Source organism: Sorex araneus, chromosome X, assembly GCF_027595985.1.
Source record: "Sorex araneus isolate mSorAra2 chromosome X, mSorAra2.pri, whole genome shotgun sequence".
Taxonomy (NCBI): domain Eukaryota; kingdom Metazoa; phylum Chordata; class Mammalia; order Eulipotyphla; family Soricidae; genus Sorex; species Sorex araneus.
Genome location: NC_073313.1, coordinates 167,687,597 through 167,710,364, shown reverse-complemented (window position 1 = coordinate 167,710,364; position 22,768 = coordinate 167,687,597). Strand labels below are relative to the sequence as shown.

Below are 22,768 nucleotides of genomic sequence, written 5' to 3'. Positions count from 1 at the left end.
TTGTTGAGCCCATTTTAGAAAATGCTTCCCTTTGATTTTCACAGAGCTACGTAATAAATCACTCCAGACGAGACTCGACACACGGAGGGAGGGTTCAGGTCCGTAAGAGTGAGGCTGACTTACAAGAAACGCTTGTTTGCCATTTCTTGTTTTAAATTTAAAAAAAAAAAAAAAAACAAAAAACCTCTTTTTGCGTTTGGTCCACCTGGTGATGCTCAGGGGTTACTCCTGGCCCTGTGCTCAGGAATCACTCCTGGCAGGCTCAGGGGAGCATAAGAGATGCCGGGGATCGAACCTGGATTGGCTGCAGGCGGGGCCAATGCCCTCCCCGCTGTGCTCTCTCTCCTCACCCTCTTTTTGTTATTTCTGTGTTGTGTGATTCCCTCTAGCTATTTTTTTGGCTTTTTGGGTCCACACCTGGAGATGCTCAGGGGTTACTCCTGGCTCTGCATGCAGGATTAATCCTGGCAGGGCACAAGGGATCATGTGGGATGCCGGGGACTGAACCCGGGTCATCCGTGTGCAAGGCAAAGGCTCTCCCAACTGTATTATCACTTTGGCCCTTCCTCTAGCCATTTTAACTTTCAGGAGTCCATTCAGGATCTGTAAATTATTCAGTGACTCAAAGATGGTAGGAGAGAATGATTGTTAAAAATCATTCTACATTGGGGCTGGAGGGACAGCACAGCGGGTAGGGCGTTTGCCTGGCACGCGGCTGACCCGGGTTTGATTCCCAGCATCCCATAGGGTCCCCCGAGCACCGCCAGGAGTGATTCCTGAGTGCAGAGCCAGGAGTCAGCCCTGAGCATCACTGGGTGGGACCCATAAAGAAAAATATCATCCTAAATATGTGCTACAATAGTGTTCATGATCATTGTTGATTGTTATTACAGAATATTCATTGTGCTACGGTACAGTCCCTGGGCTGGAGCAGTAGCACAGCTGAGAGGGTGTTTGCCTCACATGCAGCCGACCAGAGTTCGATTCCTCCGCCCCTCTCGGAGAGCCCAGCAAGCTACCGAGAGTATCTCGCCCACACGGCAGAGCCTGGCAAGCTCCCCGTGACGTCTTTGAGATGCCAAATACAGTCACCACAAGTCTCACAATCAGACATTACTGGTGCCCGCTCGAGCAAATCGATGAGCAATGGGAGGACAGTGACAGTGACCATGACGGTAGAGTCCCAAGATGAAGGACTCTATCACAAAAGTCAAAAGAGGATAGATTGCCTTAGTGTCAACAAGGACAAAAGCAAAACCGAAACAAGAGGCGTGGTCTGTGTACAAATGGAATACCACTCGGCCATAAAAAAAGGTGAACCCCTGCCTTCTGCAGCAGCACAGAAGAGCCTTGGGGTGACAGAGCTGAGACAGACAGACGGACATCAAACAATTCCCCCTGTATGACCTCCTGAACCTCAGGTCCTGGCCCTGTCCTGGCTGGGCCTGGTGGCTGCCCGGCACGACCAGGTTGGTGCCACCTGAGGGTCCCCAGACCCCAAGAATTCCTCCTGCTCCCCCTGCAGGTGCGTGTGGGCCCAGCCCAGCCTCAGAGCTCAGGCCTGGCCCTGCCCTCCCCTCCCGCCCCCCCCCACCCCACAGCCCTCTTCCCGAACCCCACAGTCCCCTGGGGCCCCACAACTCCCCAACCCAAACCCCACAATCCCCCTCCTGGTCCGGGGAAATGACCGAGAGAAAAGGAACCACCCAGAGCGAAAGCAAACGTGTCCGTGACCGAATCCCGAAGTTTAGCCAGACGGGGAGGGGTGAGGTAAGAGGGAGCCATGTGGGGCAGGACGTCAGGGGGACACCGGGGAGAACGTCACAGTCCGGACGTGACCAGTGACGCTGGTGCCCACCCGAAGCCACCGTCCTCTTATCTAGCAAAGCCGCGTCCCGGAAAACAGGACCCAGGAAAGCGCAAAGCCAGTTTTCCTCCCCGCCGGCACAGGAGCAGAACCCGGAGAGGGCGAGACGTGGGTCGGACCGGGAGCACCTTGCGGCCGAGAGCCCGGCGAGGGAGGTACCTTGGACGTTCAGCTTGATCTTCCCCAAGGCCGTGCCGGCTGCGTTCTGGGCCACACACATGTACAGGCCGGCGTCCTCTCGCTCGGCCCTGGGGATCTGCAGGGCGCCCGTGGGGAGGACCATGTGGCCTTTGCCTGCACGGGGGTGACAGAGCGGAGAAGGGGAGCCCGTCACGGATCGTGGCTTCCCGCCCACGGAGCACTGAGCCCGGGGCTTCCCCGGCCCCGTGGGAGCACCTGAGGCGAGCACGCTGATGCCTTCCTTCTGCCACGTGACGAAGGGGCTGGGCACCCCCGTGGCCTCACAGGGCAGGAGGACGGGGTTGTTGAGGATGACGTCCAGCTCGCCGGGCTGTGGCCGGATGGCGGGAGGCTCTGGGGGGCGGGAGACAGAAGCGCGGTGACCCAGAGAAGCCACGAGACCCCCCGCCCCAGCCCCGGACGCCCAGCCGGCGTGACCCCACCCCCCCAGAACGCTCCTGGGCAAGAGGAACTTCCCATTCCAGAGACAGACGAGCCCTCTCGAAAGGTCAGCCCCAAGCGCCAGGCAACCGCGAGCACTTTTCGTGAGCCAGGAGTCCCGTACCCTGGACGCGCAGAGTCACGTGGCGGTGGGCAGTCCCGGCCGCGTTCCGGGCCATGCACGTGTACCTTCCCGCGTGGTGTAGCTCGGCGGCGGGGATTTCGATGGCCCCTGCAGGGAGAAAGTCATTCACGCACCCGCCCGCCCGCCCACCACGCACTCGCCTCTCAGAGGCGCCATCACACGGGAGGGAGCTCGAGTCCCCCGTGAAGGCTCGTGTGGGCATGGGTCAGCACTGCTCAATGTCTCTTCCATGTGAGCCCGCAATGCCACTTCTGGGGATATATCCCGGGGGTGCGAAAAAGCACAGGAGAAAAGGCATCTGCCCCTGTGTGTTCACGGCAGCACTGTTCACAACTGCCAGAACCTGGGAACAACCCGAGGGCCCAAGAACGGACGACTGGTTAAAGAAACTGTGGTACATCTACACAATGGAATACTACGCAGCTGTTAGGAGAGATGAAGTCATGAAATTTGCTTATAAGTGGATAGACATGGAGAGTATCAGGCTGAGTGAAATAAGTCAGAGAGAGAGGGAAAGACACAGAAGGACTGAACTCATTTGTGGAGTATAAAATATCAAATATGAGACGGATTCCACCCAAGGACAGTAGAGACAAGGGCCAGGAGGATTGCCCCACGGTTGGCAGCTGTCTCCTGAGCTGGGGGAGAAGGCAGCTGGGATGAAGAAGGGGTCACTGTGTCGGTGATGGTTGGAGGGATGCTCGGGACGGGAGATGTGTGCTGAGAGTAGACAAAGGACCCAACGTGATGGCCTCTCGGTGTCTGTATTGCAAACCATGATGCCCCAAAGCAGAGAGAGAGAGTGTGGGGGAGATTGTCTGCCATGGAGGCAGGGGGAGGACGGGATGGGGGGATACTGGGGACACGGGTGGTGGGGAATGTGCCCTGGTGGGGGGGGGGGTTCCATCACTGTATGGCTGACACTCAGACAGGAAGTTTGTAATTGCATCTCACAGTGATTCAAACAATAGCAACAACAACAAAACTGCTCAATCTCATCGCGATGGTGCAGGCTGTGGGTGGGGGCGGGGCATGTGGCTTGAACCGACCAGGGGTCCTGGACCCAGGATGTGTTTCTGCGTCTGGGATCTAGTGATCTAGTGAGGGGTCTGCTGGAGCACTTTAGACTGAGTGTGCCGGGGGGCACCTCTTGGGGGAGCCGTCTGCAGACTCAGCGACTCTGCTCGAGGCTCGGAGAAGGCGCCAGGCTGGCCCTTCGCTGAGAATCTCCAGTGCTCCCGTGGGGTCCGCTGAGGCCTCAGGACGGTGACTGCTCCCAAGAGGGTAAGAGAGAGCCCAGCTCCGTGCCGAGAAGGCCCACCCGCCCTTCTACCGCAGAGAAAGATTCTCCCTGAGCCACAAGCATCGACTCGCCAAGCCCAGGTTCTGCGTCGGAGGTGGAGGAAGCCAGGCGGCGCTTGGGGGGCTGTTCCCAGCACTGCCCGGGGCTTGTGGGGGTATCTGGGCCGGCGGGCGGGGTGGCCAGCGCCTGGCGCCCTGCGCTAACTCTCTAGCCCGGGCCCTGGGGTGTGTGTCACGCCTACAGCCAAACCATGTTCACGATCATGTTCTAGAGTTTGTTCCGCTGTTCGTAGTCTAGAACAATGTTCCATAGCTCAGACTTCGAGTTCCGTGTCTTGCAGTTTACGGCTTCCACGGTTTGTTACCTCCGAGGCAGGCCGGGTTTTCAGACACGCTAACAAGACCCCCCGGGACACTGTCATTTGGGAAATAATTGGGGGCCTGCCACCTAGAAAGGGGCGGGTTGAGTCTCCCTCCCCGCCCCAAAAGTAGAACCCCCGCAGCTGACGACCTCCGGAACCCAGCCACAGCCATGCTCAAGGACCCTCTCCACACGCTCGGACACCCACGAGGGAACCGACAGAGGAACCCAGGTGTGCGGGACCTGGGGCTCAGATCTCCCAGCCTGCTCGGGTCGGGACTGGGTCTCCTCCCCTCAGCTCCCTAGTTGTCCAGTAGCTTGGCAGCCACACCCACAAACTGCATGAACTATTGTGAACTACTTTATGAAAATAAAATGCATAGAAATTGTGGTGCCGGGTGAGATTTACCCCAGGTCATCCCTGCAGTGCTCACGGGTTCTCGCGAGATGCACCCCCAGCACGGAGGAACCGAACCTAAACCGGGAAGGGCCAGGCGTGTCCCTAACCACTGAGCTAACCTGCCCCCCCCTCACCCACTCCCCGCCAGTCTGACGCTTTCCTCCTCGACGCTACACACACCCCATGGGCCCAGCTCTCTGGACACTCTGTCCCCCCCGTCAGACACGGCCCAGCAGAGCCCCGGGCACACGGGTTCCCTGGAAAGGAGAGGCCTGTGCCAGCCCTTCACCCGCGGGAAGCGGCGGGGGTAAAGCCCTTTGTCTTGGGGGGTTAAACGGACATTCTACTCGGACCTTCCCCGCTGTGCGATCACCCCAGCCCCGACGGCCCGGCCCATCTTCTTTCCCTCCCTCCCCCTCCCCCCTCCCAGCACACGTCCCCCCGGGGATGCCTAAATGCGGAGGCGCAGCTGCCTGTGTCTCCCCGTCCTGAGCACTGTGGGGCTCACCTGAGGCCAGCAGCCTGGAGCCGGGCGCCCTGGGCAGCAGCTTGACGCCGTTCTTCATCCAGGTCACAGAGGGCGGCGGGACACCCGCGGCCGAGCAGGGGAGCACGGTGGGGGCCCCTCGGGTGACCAGCAGGTCCGTGGGCTCATCGGCCACTGATGGGGGAACTGCGGACACAGGGGAGTGGGGTTGGGGGTGGTGGTTGGCCCGGAACCTTCCGGCGGCTGCGCCCCCCCCCCCCCGCGGGGGCCTCGACCCGACCAGCTACCTTGGACGGCGAGCGCCACGGTCCTCCGCTCCTCCCCCGCCTCGTTGCCCGCGACGCACTCGTATGTGGCTGTGTCGTCCACGGACGGAGAGATGATGACCAGGGAGCCGGAGGAGAGAAGCCTGGAGGGCGGGGGGGGGGGGCGGGGCAGGGGGGGTCAGCTCCGGGTGACCGTGATTCCTCGTTCGTTCCTCAGACACCCCGTGGCATCTGGACCCGCAGGTCACAGAGCGGAGACAGCCCCTCTCCAGCCCCCACCTTGGCCTGGGCCCGAGACAGCTGAGTGGGCTAAAGGGAGGACGCGTCCACTGTCATAGATCCTGAGCACGTCCCCCAGGGTGGCCGCGGGGGCGAGAACCCTGAGGTCATCGGGGCGCAAGAGCTGTCAGTCACGTGGGGGCTCCCTGGGGCAGCCGGGAACTCGTCCACGGAGCGGAGTGACCGCGAGGGCTGGTTTCCCGGGCAGGGGCGAGTGTGTGTCGGCCTGTCCCCGGCGGGCGAGTGGCCATAGGTCTGTCCCGCCGACTCCCAGCCCTGGGGAGCATCTATCAGAGTCTTTGTCTTCGCTTGGACCTAACGCAAACCTCCAGCCTTCTGGGTGCCGCCAAGTGGGACGGCTTCAGTCAACACACACAGAGTTTAAAGCCACTCAGTGCCCCGGTTCCACTCTCTTACTCCAGGTGTGCAATGGTAGGACAAAAGCTCTTTTATTTTTTTCTTTTGGGGACTGGAGCAACAGCCCAACGGGGAGGGTGTTTGCCTTGCACGTGGCCAACCCAGGTTCGATTCCTCCGCCCCTCTCGGAGAGCCTGGCAAGCTACCAAGAGGATCCCGCCCGCATGGCAGAGCCTGGCAAGCTCCCCGTGGTGTATTTGAGATGCCAAACACAGTCACAAGTCTCACCATGGAGATGTGACTGGCGCCCGCTTGAGCAAATCGATGAGCATCGGGATGACAGTGCTACAGACAGTGCTTTATTTTGGGGGGGTTCACACCCGGTGATGCTCAGGGGTTATTTCCAACTCTGCACTCAGGAATCACTCCTGGCGGTGCTCGGGGGACCCTATGGGATGCTGGGAATCGAACCCGGGTCAGCCACGTGCCAGGCCAACACCCTCCCCGCTGTGCTGTCGCTCCAGCCAGAAATTCTTTCACTGAACGGGAGAGACATCTGCCGAGTGTTTCCCCTCCACGTGTACACGCCAACAGTACATGCCCCCTCCCCAAGGCCAAGAACATGAAAGGGGGCACAGAGGGAGAAGCACTCGGGGTCCTATTTCCTCACGAACCCAAACCGAGCCTGGCGGAAACTCTGCCAAGGTTCTCTGCCATCTCAGCTGAGGCCCGGGATGCTTCGTATCTGAAGGGTCACGATTCCCTACTGATTTACGGCATCACTGTCGCACTGTCGTCCCGTTGCTCATCGATTTGCTCGAGCGGGCGCCAATCACGTCTCCATGGTGAGACTTGTTGTGACCGTGTTTGGCATCTCGAATACGCCGGGGAGCTTGCCAGGCTCTGCCGTGCGGGCGGGATCCTCTCGGTAGCTTGCCGGGCTCTCCGAGAGGGACGGAGGAATCGAACCCGGGTCGGCCACGTGCAAGGCAAACGCCCTCCCCGCTGTGCTATCGCTCCAGCCCTATAAATCTAGTGATTTACCGTCTTTAAAAAATGTGCGCTTTCATTTTCAGAGCTATGGTGGGAAAGCTGATAAAAAATTGGAGAAAAAAAATAATTTGGGACCTCCCTGCCCCCCTTCACACACCGCCAAAGACCTAAGCTTGTATTTCAAGGCATAACATTTAACTTTTATTATACTGTGTAAGCCCGTATGTCACTTTACAGGACTGTTTTTTCTTTATACTAAATGGTATTTGCATTCTTTCTCTTTCCAAGTGTCAACAGCAGGCTGGAGAGAGAGTCCGGCAGGGAGGGCACTTGCCTCGCCTGTGGCCAGCCAGCATCGGGTCCCCGGCACCCCATCTGGTCCCCTGAGTGATCCCTGAGCCAGGAACAAGCCTTGAGCCCTGCCACGTGTGGCCTCCAGCAAACCAGACCTTCAACAGGTGCTACGAAAACACTGACGAGACGTTCAGCCTGAGACAGACCACACCGTCTCTGGGCGGTGGGACTTACAGAAGGGAAGGGGGTGTGGGGGCTGGAGCCATAGCACAGCGGGGAGGGCGTCTGCCTTGCATGCAGCCACCTTGGGTTCGATTCCCAGCATCCCATCTGGTCCCCCGAGCACTGCCCGGAGTGATTCCTGAGTGCAGAGCCAGGAGTCAGCCCTGAGCATCGCTGGGTGGGACCCAAAAAGAAGAAAAAAAAAAGAAAAAAAAGGGAAACGAATGTGTATAATAATAATAATAATAATAATAATAAAATATCTGGACGGTAAAGAATCCCAAGTCAATACCAAAGAGCCTCGGACATTTGCCGATTCTATTTCTGACATTTTTCTGCCCCCACGACGGCGACCTTCCTGGCCGGCAGACTGGATTTCTCAGGGAGTCGACCCTCTTACCTGTACGAGTTCTGGTTCTGATCCACGCTGAGAGGCTGCCCGTTCTTCCTCCAGACGACCGAGGGTTTCGGTAAGCCCGAGACCTCGCACGCCAGCGTCGTCTGCACGTTCACGGGGGCGGTGACGTTGGCCGGGCCCGGAGCGATGGCCGGAGGCACTAAGGTAGAATCCCGGGTTAGAGGGGCCTGTGCCGCCAAACGCACCGGGCAGGTCTGCCCCCGTCTCACAGCTACGGGGCCCTCCCGGCTGCAAACACAGCTCCCCCGGGTCGACTCAGAGAGGCGGGAGGGGTTACGCAGGGTGGGGAGGCAGATGGCTGAGTGGTCGCTCTCATGCACGCTTGTGGGCTGGGGTATGATTTTGTGAGCGAGGCAATGGAAAATATAGAATTCTGTTCGGACATCATGGGACCGAGTGTGATTCTGTATGTGATGCGGATCGTTCATTCTCTAGATGCCGAGTGGGCCACATACCATGACTTCATATATGGTCCATTGCAATAGTGGGATTCTTTGTATACATGTGTATGGACAGTGTCATGTTGTGGTACGGTATAATTGTACATGTGTCATTTAAAATATAATGTAATTCTACATATGCACAGTTAATGTCATGTAACATTATTATTATTATTATTATTATTATTATTATTATTATTATTATTATTATTATTTGCTTTTTGGGTCACACCCAGTGATGCTCAGGGGTTCCTCCTGACTCTGCACTCAGGAATTACTCCTGGTGGTGCTTGGGGAACCATATGGGATATTAGGAATCGAACCTGGGTCAGCTGCATGCAATGCAAATGCTCTACCCGCTATGCTATCACTCCAGCCCCAATATTATTATTATTATTATTATCATTATTATTATTATTGGGCTGGAGCGATAGCACAGCAATAGGGCATTCATTCGCCTTTCATGTGTTCGATTCCTCCGCCCCACTCGGAGAGCCTGGCAAGCTACTGAGAGTATTGCGCCCGCACGGCAGAGCCTGGCAAGCTACCTGGATATGCCAAAAACAGTAACAATAAGTCTCACAATGAGAGACGTTACTGGTGCCTGCTCAAGCAAATCAATGAGCAACGGGATGACAGTGACAGTGATTATTATTATTATTATTGTTATTGTTATTATTATTTTGGTTTTGGGTCACACCCAGCAGTGCTCAGGGCTGACTCCTGGCTCTGCACTCAGGACAGAAATCACTCCTGGCGGTGCTTGGGAGACCCTATGGGATGCTGGGAATCGAACCCGGGTTGGCTGCATGGAAGGCCAGCTCCCTCCATCACTCTGGCCCCATGGGGCGATATGAATCTTCTACACAATAAACAATGTCCTGTCGTAAGACGATTCTCCGCACACGTGACCCCTGCAATGCTCCAGGTGAACAGTATGCCGCGTTGTAATCTGAACATGTGTGTGTGCAGTATCTAGAAAGGTGGGACAATCCTCTCTGTCCCGGTGTCCCGGGACCCTGGGCCCCGCAGGCCTGGGCCGGCCGATCCTGGGCTGCGACGTGGGCAGTCACGTACCGTGGACCTGCAGGTCGATTCTCCGCCGGTCCGTGCCCGCGGCGTTGGTGGCCATGCAGAGGAAACGCCCCGTGTCCGTCAGCTGCACCGCAGGGAGGTGCAGGCTGCCGCCGGCCAGGATGGAGTATCTGCAGGGACGAGCACACACCCTCCAGGGTCTGCCGACAGCCTCGGAGCCTCCCACCCTCCCTGCCTGGACCTTCCGCGGTCTCCGAGGATGACCCGGACTCGCCAGCCCCCACAGGAGATACGGGACGGGACCCCCGAGGGGCCAGCGGGTGTGTGTGGTTGTGAACGCGGTACTGATGTTCCCCGAGGAAGCTGCACCCCCAGGACACGTCACTGCATCTTCCTGCGTGTGCAAGCCCGTACCTTGCGTGGCTCCCGGAGAGAACGGCGCCGTCCTTCCGCCAGGTGACCCTGGGGTTCGGCACCCCCTCGGCCGAGCACTCCAGCGTCGCCGACTTGTTCACGTGGGCGACCAGGCTCTGGGGGCCGGTGCGGATGCTGGGGGGAACTGCGGGAGGGAGGGACTCGGGTGAAAGGCCCGCGGACGCTGCTCACACCACCCGAGTCCCGGTAGCTCAGGGAAATGGGGGTTCGAGGCCCGGGGCTTAGGGAAGACCCCCTGCGAGAGGCACGTGTGTGGGGCGGGGGACGTCGTGGTCCCGAGAGGGCGCGTGAAGGGGGGCTTCCTCCGGGCCTGCTCTGGGGCGAGGGAAAAGCAGGATTTTTATTGCTCTTTCTGGCCGAGTCACGGTCAGAGAATCTGAACAGGGGGCGGCAGCTGCCCTTGAGATGAAGAACAGAGTGTGGGACCACCCGGCCCAGACCACGTCCTTCACGGTCTCCAGCTCACGCGGGAACCCGAGCTGCTGTTTTAGCGCGGGAGACTCGGATCACTGGAAGAGCCGCAAAGTCCCACAGATTAAACACTGAAGAGCCTTAGCATAGAGAAGGGACCACGGTGACAGTAACTGTTATAAATGACACTCTGGACCTGAGTGCAGAGAGGTTAAAGGGGAGGAGGAGGAGGAGAGGGAGAGAAAGAGAAGGGGAAGGAGGAGGAGGAGGAGGAGGAGAAGGAGAAGGAGGAGGGAGAGCAAAGGAGAAGAAGGAGGGGGGAGGAGGAAGGAGAAGAAAGGAGGAGGAAGGAGGAGGAGGAGGAAGAGGAGGAGGAGGAGGAGGAAAAGGAGGAGGGAGAAGAAAGAGGAAAAGGGAGAGGAGAAAGAGGAGGAGAAGAATGAGGAGGAAGAAGAGGAGGAGGAGGGGGGAGAATGAGGAGGAGGGAGAGGAGAAAGTAGAAGAAGAGGAGGAGGAGGAGAATGAGGAGGAAGAAGAGGAGGAGGAGGGGAGGAAGAGGAAGAAAAGGAGGAGGGGAAGGAAGAGGAAGAGGAGGAGGAGGAGGAAGAGGAGGAAGAGGAGGAGGGAGAAGAAAGGAGAAGGTGGAGGAGGGGGAGGAGGAGGGGCAGGAAGAGGAGGAAGAGGAGGAGGGAGAAGAAAGGAGGAGAAGGTGGAGAAGGAGGAGGAGGAGGGGGAGGAAGAGGAGGATGAGGAAGAAGAGGAGGAAGAGGCAGAGGCAGAGCCTGCCATAGAGGTTGGGGAGAGGCAGGGAGGGGAGGGCCCCTGGGGACTCTGGTGCTGGGAATGTGCCCTGGTGGAGGGACGAGTGTGGGACATCCTCTGACTGACTCCCGACCACGGACAGCTTGTATCTCTGGGTGCTCAAAAACCAAAGAAAAGCCCAGAGAGCCCATTTGGGGGTAACGTCTGTCCCAGACGCTGAGAACTGGGGGAAGGCGAATGGCTCAGTTTGGCTGGAGAGACGACGATGTCCCAGCCCATCTGGGTTCACACTCCCGGCTCCCCTGAGGGAGGGAGGGAATAACACCCGGCTCGCCACGCTCAGGTTCAGTTCCGAGGCAGAGACACAGAACTGTCTGTCTCAGGTCTGTCCTGGTGTCACCACCAACGTCACGACAGGCTGGTAAGGACGGAGCCTGTCACCATGTATGTGGTCACCGCACAGACGACAAACAACCATCCTGGGGTCTGGGCCACACCCGGCGGGGCTCAGGGCTGACTCCCGGCTCTGTGCTCAGGGACCCCTCCTGGAGGGGCTCGGGGGACCCTTGTAGGGTGCTGGGGATCGAACCTGGGCCAGGTACATGCAGCGGGGAGGGCGTTTGCCCTGTACACGGCCGACCCGGGTTCGATTCCCGGCATCCCCTAGGGTCCCCCGAGCACTGCCAGGAGTGAGTCCTGAGTGCAGAGCCGGGAGTCAGCCCTGAGCATCACCGGGTGGGACCCAAAAAGAAAAAAACAAAGAATCCCAAGAGTCCCTCCCCGGGCTCCAGAAGGGCCAGTGTGGCGTGGCGAGGGCGGGCCCCTTACCGTGGACGGTGAGGACGAACTCTCTCCGGGTCGCTCCAGCCACGTTGGAGGCCACACAGGTGTAGTTGGCCGAGTCCTCCAGGTCTGCGTTGTTGATCTGCAGGTACCGGCCCCCCGACAGGACGCGGACGCGGGGGGTGGCCTGGGTCCCGCGGAGGGGGGAGGTTTCGTGCCCGGGCGGCAAGACGGGGAGCGAGAATTAGTCCGAAATGTCACAAATTACCCGGGGGCCTCCCTGCTGGGCGCACGGGATGACCCCACCCCTGCACTATCTTGGCGTCAGAAGCTCGGGAGCACGGGGTCAGCGAGTGACCGCAGGGATGAGCAGGATGCTGATGGACACCCAAGAAGGCTTTGCATGCAGTTCACACCATCGCCAGGAGGGGGCGGCCTGCTCCCAAGAGCTGAGATTTGGACCAGAGGCTTGGGTAAGGCCGGTTCTGTGAATAGCCCAAATCTATGTTCCCCCAATCAATCACCGGAGTGACCACAAGGGACCAGGGTGAAGAAGGAACCGAGACTCACAACCGACAGCGTTTTGGTGAATCAGTCTGAGTCGGTTGACTCGGAAGAACAATGCTTTCAAAGTTTTAGGAAGGTTACCTGCTTCCAGGTAAGTAATTTTCACCTACACATATTTGCTAAGCCTTTATTTTGCACCCAGACATGGCCCAATGTGATGGAGAGACAGCATGGCGGGCAGGGACTCGATTTGCACACAGCTGACCTGGGTTCGATCCCCGGCATCCCACAGGGTCCCCCGAGCACCACCAGGAGTGATTCCTGAGTGCAGAGCCGGGAGTCAGCCCTGAGCATTGCCAGGTGGGAACCCCCCAAAATCAACCCCCTCCCATTGTCAAAAGAAGAGACACGGGCCCAAGAATTAGGAGAATACAGGGACAATGGAACCGAATCTCCGCTCTTAAGCACGACGGGGAAATGGGAAATAATTATTTTCTATAAATTAACATCACAATGTCCACAAATATTAAAATATACCAGGTGGTATCAACGGCTGAAATTTACTGGTTGTTTCAAGCTGGAAATATCACAGGAATAACTCAAGTAAGATTATACACACACATACACACAGACTCACACACAGATTCTTTTTTTTTTTTCTTTTTGGGTCCCACCCGGCGATGCTCAGGGCTGACTCCCGGCTCTGCACTCAGGAATCACTCCTGGCGGTGCTCAGGGGACCCTAGGGGATGCTGGGAACCGAACTGGGTCAGCCACGTGCAAGGCAAATGGCCTCCCCGCTGTGCTGTCGTTCCAGCCCCTCACACACACATTCTAATAAAAAAAAAAAATTCTTCACACTGAAACATGTGGGCCAAGATCATTTATCTGAAATGCCCATTTATTTCCTACATATATTTGGCCTTCTGTTGCCACAAGGGCTTCTGGTGCTAAAATTCTGTTCCCCCGATGAACAAATGATTCCCAAACATACACACTAATACTCTTTAATTCCTAACTTTAGTCAAGGCAGAGTTTTTAAGGTAACCTGGATTTTTTTGGGGACTGGACACACCCGGCGATGCTCAGGGCTGACTCCTGGCTCTGCACTCAGGGATCACTCCTGGCGGGGCTCGGGGGACCCTATGGGATGCCGGAGATCGAACCCGGGTCAGCCGCGTGCCAGGCAAACTCTCTTCCCGCTGTGCTATTGCTCCAGCGCCATAGCTGAGTGTTTTAAATGCAATCCACCCCACGACGTCGGCAGATACACAGCACTGGGCAGATTTAGCAAAATCAAACACGAAGGCCACCCGAGCTGGATCCCGCGTCCAATGACCAGCTGACACGGCCGGGCAAAGGCCCCGAGGCCGGCTGCTCTCCTCAGAGTGGGCTTACCTGCAAGCGCTGTCCATTCTTCAGCCAGGTGACCACGGGCGGGGGGGCGGCGTCCGAGCGGCATTCCAGGGTCGCCTGCCTGTTCCTCAGCACCGTGGACTCCGGGGAGCCCTCCGCACCCACAATGTTGGGGGGCACTGGGGGCAGAGGCGTCACAGGGGCCAGGTCACCAGAGGGGTCGGGCCGTCGCCCGCACTCAGGGTTCCCTCAGCCTCAGGCGGTGACCTGACCCCACCAGCCCCAGGGCCGCCCCGGGAGATGTGATGCCCATGGTCACCGTCCCCTGTCGGCCTCAATCAGTCTGCCAGAAGGGACATGTCAGGTATCCTGAGAAACCTGGACTGAGAGAGAGAGAGAGAGAGAGACAGAGACAGAGAGAGAGAGAGAGAGAGAGAGAGAGAGACAGAGAGAGAGACAGAGAGAGAGGGAGAGAGACAGAGAGAGAGAGACAGAGAGAGAGGGAGAGAGAGGGAGAGAGAGAGAGAAAGAGGGAGAGGAAGAGAGAGAGAGGGAGGGAGGGAGGGAGAGAGGGAGAGAGATGAGTGTGTGTGAGAGGTGAGTGTGTGAGACATGTGAATTTGTGAGAGATGTGTAGAGATATGAGTGTGTATTTGTGTGGTATGAGAGATGTGAATGTCTGTGAATGTGTGAGAGTTGTTTGTGTGTGTGAGAGAGATGTGTGTGTGTGAGTGTGTATCTGGAGGGGGGGAGACATGAGTGTGTATGTGAGAGGTGTGTGTATAAGAAAGTGTGTGAGAGAGATGTATGTGTGTGAGTGAGCGTGTATCTGTGTGTGAGAGAGAGATAGGGGAGATGTGTGTGTGAAAGTGTGTGTGTGAGACATGTATATGTGTGAGAGTGTGAGAGATGTGTGTGAGACGTGAATGTGTGTCAATGTGTGAGAGATGTTTGTATGAGAAATGTGTCTGTGAGAGTGTATGTGTGTGAGATTTAAGTGTGTGTGTGAGATGTGAGTGTGTGTGTGTGGTGTGTGTGAGGGATATGAATGTATGGAGATGTGTGAGAGATGGTCGTGTGAGAGAGAGTTGAGTGTGTGTGTGAGATGTGAATTTATATGTGTGATGTGTGTCAGATGTGACTTTGTGTGCGGGATGTGAGTGTGTGAGGGACAGATGTTTGTGTTTGTGTGTCTGAGTGTGTGTGTGTGAGAAAGAGAGAAAGAGGGAGAGAGGTGTGTGTGAGAGAGCGCCGAGTATGTGTATGAGATGTTTGTGTAAGTTTGTGAGAGAGATGTGTGTGTGTGATAGAGGTGAGTGCGTGTGTGAGAGATGCACTGTGTGCGACATGTGTGAGATGTGAATTTGTGTGAGAGACATGTGTATGAGGGACAGACGTTTGTGTTTGTGTGTCTGCGTGTGTGAGAGAGCGCGAGCAAACCCGTGCACTTCACAGACAGAGGAGGCGGGCTAACATACTGCAGAGCTACGTACACCAGAATTGTTCGTGTTGCTGGAAACACAGAAATACTCTAAATAAAAATAGTCAAAATAAAATAAAATAAATAAAATAGTCTAAATAAAAATAGTCAAAAAAAAAAGGGGGCCCAGCACGAATGACGGCAGAGCTACACCCGGCAACCACCAAAAATAACACCACAGACATTCCCAGGGGCGGAGAGAGGGGTGGCAGCAGCCTTGCACGCGGCCGACTCTGGCTCCATCCCCCCACGCCAGATGCTCCCGAGCACCACCAGGAGCGACTCCTGTGCGGTCAGGACTAAGCCCTGAGCACTGCTGGCCGTGGGCGCGACAGGGCAGCAAAGCGCCCAGGTGCTCCGTGCCCTTGAGCGTGGCTGAAGGGACTGGGTAGGCCCCGACGTTCCAGTGACAAAGGCCTGTATCCAACAGGGGTTCAGCTGTGCGGCCGGACAGGGCAACACCGAGCCCTGTCACCCCCGTCCAAGCCACCCGCCGCACGTGGGCATCAACAAACACCCTGGGGTCGTCTGGGCAGGAACAAAGCCCAGCCCCCGACAGGACCCCCGAGAGCTCCGCCGAGAGCCCCCTCACCCCCTGGCCCCCACGCAGGCTCTGGGCTTTGGGGCTCGGGGCCCTGCCAAGGTACCATGCACTCTGACTAGGTACTCCTGGTCGGCATCTCCGGCGGGACTGGACGCCAGGCACGTGTATCTTCCGGTGTCCTCCACCTGCAAAGGCCAAACCCGAGAGTGGCTCGAGGGGCTGGTGGTGACGTCGGTGCCCGCCACAGTCAGATGCAGACGGAACCACAACTCAGAGTCATGCCCGCGTCAGTGCTCCCGGGTAGTGCTCTGCTATCGGGCACGGCTGGGCGTCCTTTACTACATCTTTTTTTCGAGGCGGGGGGGGGTCCCCACCCGACGGTGCTCAGGGCTGACTCCTGGCTCTGCACTCAGGGATCACTCCTGGTGGGGCTCAGGGGACCCTATGGGATGCCGGGGATCGAACCCGGGTCAGCCACTTGCAAGCCAGACACCCTCCCGCTGTGCTGTGGCTCTGGCCTCCCTCCCTTGTTTCCTCTTTCAGAGCTGCCCCCAGCGGCCGTGACGGACGCGAGCGTGTGACTCCCAGCGGACGGCGGGGGAGCCGTGACCTCAGAGAAGGCCTCAGAGGCCGCCCAGGAGAGACCCAATATGGCAGAAGACACTAAGTCCTGCTGGGTTTGACGCGCGGGCTCGGGACTCGTGGCCTACGCCCTTCGGACCCCAAAAGTCTGTGTGGCTGCGGTGTGGAGTAGGAGTCCTCCACACTGTGTGTACAGAGAAACTAAGGCACTGACCATCGGGGAGGGGGGAACCGGAATGCACGGCTGAGGGACGATTTTCTCGGGGACTCTCCCTGGGGATGTCCAAGTGCTCGGCCCCTCCTCACCTGAGCACTGGCGATCCGGAGCACCTGCCCTTCCTCGACCACCTGCAGCTGCTCCCGAGGGGGCAGGGGCCGCCCGTCTTTCATCCAGCTGATTCTCGGGGGCGGGACGCCGGACGCCACGCAGGTCAGCTCCAGCGGGTTGCCAGCCACCACGGAGATCTCCCGCGAGTCCCCCGAGCCGTTGATACGCGGCGGTTCTGCGGGTAGGGGGTGGGTCAGCCACACGCTCTCAGGCCCCGTCAGGACAACAAGGGTGAAGAGAGGACGGGGCGGTGGTTAGGGCACGGCGCTGCCGGGGTTCAATCCCGGTGTGGTAACACGCCCCCGACTCCCAACACTGCCAGGTGCAGCCCTGGGCGACACAGGCCTGTGGGGAGGGGGCCCAGGGGATCCCTAGCCCCCCTCCCCCTGGGGCCTTCTGAGCACTACGCTCGGGAGGCCAAAAAGAAAACCAAACACCCGGAGAGAAAAGTCACTTGAAACTCATGCTGAGACATGACCCGATTAGCACAAGGACATCTAGCCAACTCAGGTGCTGGTCTCAGTGAACGGTGAAGACTGGGAGCAAAGCACACGAGTGTGTGTGTGTGTGTGTGTGTGTGTGTGTGTGTGTGTGTGTGTGTTCATGCCTCTTAAAACGTTACAGCTTCGGGGCTGGAGCGACAGCACAGCGGGGAGGGTGCTGGCCTGGCACGCAGTCGACCCCGGTTCGATCCCCGGCATCCCCTAGGGTCCCCCGAGCACCGCCAGGAGTGATCCCTGAGTGCAGAGCCAGGAGTCAGCCCTGAGCATCGCCGGGTGGGACCCAAAAAGCAAAACAAACAAAAAGCAACGTTATGGTTCTCCACGACGCCCGGGGAGGGATGGAGAACTCTTCAGGCTTATATTCCAAGCAATGAGACGGTGCAGAAGGAAGGGTTCTACTTGGAGCTGACTCTGCAGTGAACGTGTGTCATGTCTCAGCGGGAGAAATCTCCTCTTTGTCGCCTTCCTCCGGAGGACAGAGCAGGGCTTGAACACTCAGGAGAAACATCACTTCTTCGATTCATGCCCTCCCCACTGCCTCCAAGTTGCAGATGGTCTTGAAACCAAACCTCCCTAGTACCATTTGTGTTTTCGATGAAGGTTCCCAGCTTGGAGGTGGGGGCAGCTGCTGGGAGGTGGGCAGCAGGGTGGGGGGGTTACTGTTCCTGACTTGGCGCCTGGGTTCCGACTGGGCTTAGCAGCCAAAGAGCCTGTGCGGGAACCCTCCCTCGCTCCCCAGACACTGAGGGGAGCGGCTCTGAGCAGGAGTCTCGAGAAGGGCTGAGGGCTGAGAGTCTTACTCTGGGGGGGTGGGATGCATCTGTGAGGCCCCACGAGGTTGCCTATCGACATTGCTTGTGTGTTTCTGAGTCTATTTTTAGAACGACAGACTAAAAAAAAATAGTTATGACTACCCCCACCTCTGCAGCAGATGGGGCGTAATGAGAAAAAGCTGCCTTCTAGAAAGCTCCGCTCTGCTGTGACTCCTTGTTCTTTCTGGGCAGATAATCTATTCAGCCTGTACTGCTGGGCCCGTTTCTTCTCTTCTTTTGGTGGTGCACGGGGCTGACTCCCGGCTCTGCACTCAGGAATCATTCCTGGCCGTGCTCGGGGGACCCTATGGGATGCCAGGGATCGAACCCGGGTCGGCTGCGTGCAAGGCCAACGCCCACCCGGCTGTCCTGTCTCTCCTTCCTTACCCAATATACTACTTGATCTCTTATTTTATTTTTTTGCTTTTTGGGTCACACCCGGCGATGCACAGGGGTCACTCCTGGCTCTGCACTCAGGAATTACTCCTGGCGGTGCTCAGGGGACCCTATGGGATGCTGGGAATCGAACCCGGGTCAGCTGCGTGCAAGGCAAACGCCCTACCTGCTGTGATATCGATCCAGCCCCTCGACCTCTTTTGCACTGTCCGTCTTGCATTTTGCTGTCCAAACAAGTTTTCTGAAGTGCCACTGGGGGTGGCTCCACTAACTGTCTGCCTGGGAGACCTCAGGGGTCTCTCCGACCTCCCGAATTCTCAGACTCCTCTTCTGTGACTTCTGGTCCCCCACCGTCTGGCCTCAGTTTACCTCTTCTGACACGGTCACCGTGAATACATGCAACTTCCACTTCCGGTGGGACCAGATCCCCACCTTGACCAATTCGGTCTTTTCTTGCCATTTCCTGCAAAATCTCTCTGGAGCTCAAGTCCTCTGAAAGTCACACCACGGACTGATTCGTACAACCTACACGTTCTTCCTCAGTCCCTTGGCAACGATCCCATTTCTGTCCCTGCTGACGCCGACTCTTTGACTACAGAAAATTCTTTTCTTTCTTTTTGGGTCCCACCCGGTGATGCTCAGGGCTGACTCCTGGCTCTGCACTCAGGGATCACTCCTGGCAGTGCTCAGGGGACCCTACGGGATGCCGGGGATCGAACCCGGGTCGGCCGCGTGCCAGGCCAACGCCCTCCCCGCTGTGCTGTCGCTCCAGCCCCGGGAGTCACTTCTTTCCCCCTGCTTGGTTCCTGTTCCCATTGTTGCTAGCTAGGAGAGGTGAACAGGCGGGTCTCGGAGAACCCCGGCAAGGTGCCCACCAGCTCTCTGCTGCTGTAGGGTCGTGGGGCTGCCGGCACCCAATGGCCCACGAGAGAAACACGAGGTCTTTGTCGAGGCACCCGGCATAGCCAGTTCACTCCAGCACACCCGGGGCCTCCCCGCATTCAGAGCTGGCCTCACTCCGAGTGGCCGTGAAGGGCGTTTCCAAACTCATCTTGACTCGTGGTCACGAGGATTGGGGAGGCCGCCCTGGGCTCCTCGTTCTAGCTGTGTGGGCCTGCCCTGGCTTTCTCATTCATTTCCATCGCGCCTCCGGAGTCCAAGTCTTTGACTCTGAGGGGGAAATGCGCCTTCCTCGGATACTGTGCTCACATGTGGAAAAGTGGGATCTGCACTTGAAATATTTACTGTACCACGCGCCGAAGGGAATCAAATGAGGCTCTTTGAGATGATGGTTCCCACAAGGATTCACAGACAGAAGCACTTAGAGACTGTTCGGAAGAGCAGACAGTAGCACAAATGTTCCCGCTTTTGTGCTCGCCATCAGGAAAAGTACTTCTGGCTCGTGGGCAAAGTTACAAAGCTACCGAACAGCTGGTTGTGTGACCTTTCCGATGAGTGATGGTGTGCAAGGAGAAGCATTCATCTTTGGAGAGGAATGTGAACTGCAAGTTACGGCGCAGGATCAAGAGTCAACCGATATAAATTTAGAAAGAAATATGGAGAGCAATGAAGTGCGTACAATGTTTTGGCACCGGGAGAATGACACCGGGCCAGAGAGACAGCACAGGGGATGAGGCTCTGTCCTGACGTGCCAGTGGCCCCGGGCTGATTGCTGGCACTGCAATGCCAGGAGGGATCCCGGAGGACTGGGCCAGGGAGCAGCTCTGAGAACACTGGATGTGGCCCCCAAATGACAACCAAAATCCATTTCCTTCCTCATCATTGAACCTTTATCCTGATGCTGACATGATTCTCCCTCACCGGGACACATCTGTCCTCCTGCTGACTCGAGGCGTCCTCGTTACCATAAATCTACCCTCATGCTGACGGATTCCTTACTCGTTATCGGACATTTACCCTCATGTTAACATGAGACTTCCTCACCACGGGACATCTGCTCTCCTGCTGACAGAAATCTCCTCCCTGTTATCAGAGATCTACAACACACTGACCCAACCCTTCCTCACCACGGTTCCTCTCCCTCACGCTGACATACTTCCTCACTGTGGTTCCTCTCCCTCACACTGACATACTCCCTCACCGTGGTTCCTCTCCCTCACGCTGACATACTTCCTCACCATGGTTCCTCTCCCTCACGCTGACAAACTTCCTCACCATGGCTCCTCTCTCCTCACGCTGACCCAATGCTTCCTCACCATGGTTCCTCTCCCTCACGCTGACAAACTTCCTCACCATGGCTCCTCTCCCCTCATGCTGACAAACTTCCTCACCATGGTTCCTCTCCCCTCATGCTGACAAACTTCCTCACCATGGTTCCTCTCCCCTCATGCTGACAAACTTCCTCACCATGGTTCCTCTCCCTCACGCTGACATACTTCCTCACCATGGTTCATCTCTCCTCACCCTTACATACTTCCTCACCATGGTTCCTCTCCCTCACGCTGACATACTTCCTCACCATGGTTCCTCTCCCTCACGCTGACATACTTCCTCACCATGGTTCTTCTCCCTCACGCTGACATACTTCCTCACAGTGGTTCCTCTCCCTCATGCTGACATACTTCCTCATCATGGTTCCTCCCCTCACGCTGACATACTCCCTCACCATGGTTCCTCTTCCTCACGCGGACATACTCCCTCACCATGGTCACTCTCTCCTCACGCTGACATACTTCCTCACCATGGCTCCTCTCCCTCACGCTGACATACTCCCTCACCGTGGTTCCTCTCCCTCATGCTGACATACTCCCTCACTGTGGTTCCTCTCCCTCACGCTGACATACTCCCTCACCATGGCTCCTCTCCCTCACGCTGACATTCTCCCTCACCGTGGTTCCTTTCTCCTCACGCTGACCTAATGCTTCCTCACCATGGTTCCTCTCCCCTCATGCTGATATACTCCCTCACCATGGTTCCTCTCCCTCACGCTGACATACTCCCTCACCATGGTTCCTCTCCCTCACGCTGACATACTTCCTCACCATGGCTCCTCTCTCCTCACACTGACATACATCCTCACCAAGGTTCCTCTCCCTCACGCTGACATACTTCATGGTTCCTCTCCCTCACGCTGACCTGACGCTCCCTCACTCTCCTACCTCCGCCCTCCCGTGGGCTGCACTCGTGCTTCCGCTCTCCCAGGCGCTCAGGTGGACCTACCTAGGACCTTCAGGCGGAAGTGTCTGCTGACTTCTCCTGCTTCGTTGGCGGCGATGCAGGTGTACTTCCCCGAGTCTTCGATGCCGGCTGTGAGGAGCTGCAGGACCATCCCCTGATTGCTCACGGTCACTCGGGCATCCGGCTGCAGGGGCCGGCTGTCTCTCAGCCACGACACACTGGGAGCCGGGGTGCCATCCGCGAAGCAGGTCATGGAGGCAGAGCTGCCCTGCAGCACAGTGATGTCCTCCGTCCCCATGGCCTGGTCCATGCTCGGGGGCACTAGAACCCGGAGTGAAATGGGCAACAGTTACGTATCTCGTCACGTGGAAGCGATTGTGGTGGGTCTAGTTCAGATAAATAACACAGGCTGAGGACGACAGGGAGTAATTAAGAATAACATTCACCGATGCCGTGGCTCTAACAATACACACTTGGCAGGCCAACTGTCCAGTTTCCCAAGGCGTAAGAAATGACACCTCGGGTTTGTTTTCTGGCAGGACGTATGAAATTTAAATGTGTTTTAGTTTGCGGCCCCTTGGAAATGAGATCATTGGCGCAACCTTGACTTCCAGGGGTACAGACGCTTACAGGAACTTGAGGCAAGTTTCTACCAGGGTCCATTTTTGCTTTCAATTGAATCACCGTGAGACACACAGTTATAAGGTTGTTCGTGACTGGGTCTCAGTCAGATAATGTTCCAACACCTGTTCTTTCACCTGGGCACATTTCCCAGCACCGGGGTCCCAGTTTCCCTCCTGACCCCACTCCATGGCAGACACTTCCCTCCTCTCCCTCTCTCTCCCTCCCTCCCTCCCTCTCCCTTTCTCCCTCTCCCATCCCTCTCTCCCTCCCTCTCTCCCCCCCTCTCAATCTCCCTCTCCCTCCTTCTCTCCCTCTCTCTCTCCCTCTTTCTCTGTCTCTTCCTCTCTCAATCTCCCTCTTCCTTTCTCTCCCTCTATCTCCCTCCCTTTCTCTCCCTCCCTTTCTCTCCCTCTCTTCCCCCTCTCTCAATCTCCCTCCTTCTTTCCCCCTCTCTCTCCCTCTTTCTCTCTCTCCCTCTCTCAATCTCCCTCTCTCCCTTTCTCTCCCTTCCTCTCTCCCTCTCTCTCCCTCCCTCCTCTCCCCCTCTCTCCCTTCCTCTCTCTCTCCCTCTCCCCCCCCTTCTGGGCATTATGGCTTGCAATGGGCACTGAGAGGTTACT

General features: G+C 57.4%; 1 protein-coding gene across 1 annotated transcript in view; it reads right to left on the bottom strand.

Annotated features, from left to right (window-relative positions):
* The window catches only part of HMCN1 (hemicentin 1), a 293,245-nt gene that overhangs the window by 47,195 nt on the left and 223,282 nt on the right, over nucleotides 1-22,768 (bottom strand). The window contains 13 exon segments of the mRNA XM_055121231.1: nucleotides 2,027-2,161; nucleotides 2,264-2,401; nucleotides 2,613-2,720; nucleotides 5,205-5,369; nucleotides 5,471-5,592; nucleotides 7,995-8,151; nucleotides 9,530-9,657; nucleotides 9,902-10,046; nucleotides 11,924-12,065; nucleotides 13,784-13,920; nucleotides 15,869-15,950; nucleotides 16,654-16,850; nucleotides 21,567-21,845. Of these exon segments, the coding sequence (XP_054977206.1) occupies nucleotides 2,027-2,161; nucleotides 2,264-2,401; nucleotides 2,613-2,720; nucleotides 5,205-5,369; nucleotides 5,471-5,592; nucleotides 7,995-8,151; nucleotides 9,530-9,657; nucleotides 9,902-10,046; nucleotides 11,924-12,065; nucleotides 13,784-13,920; nucleotides 15,869-15,950; nucleotides 16,654-16,850; nucleotides 21,567-21,845 (1,935 nt within the window).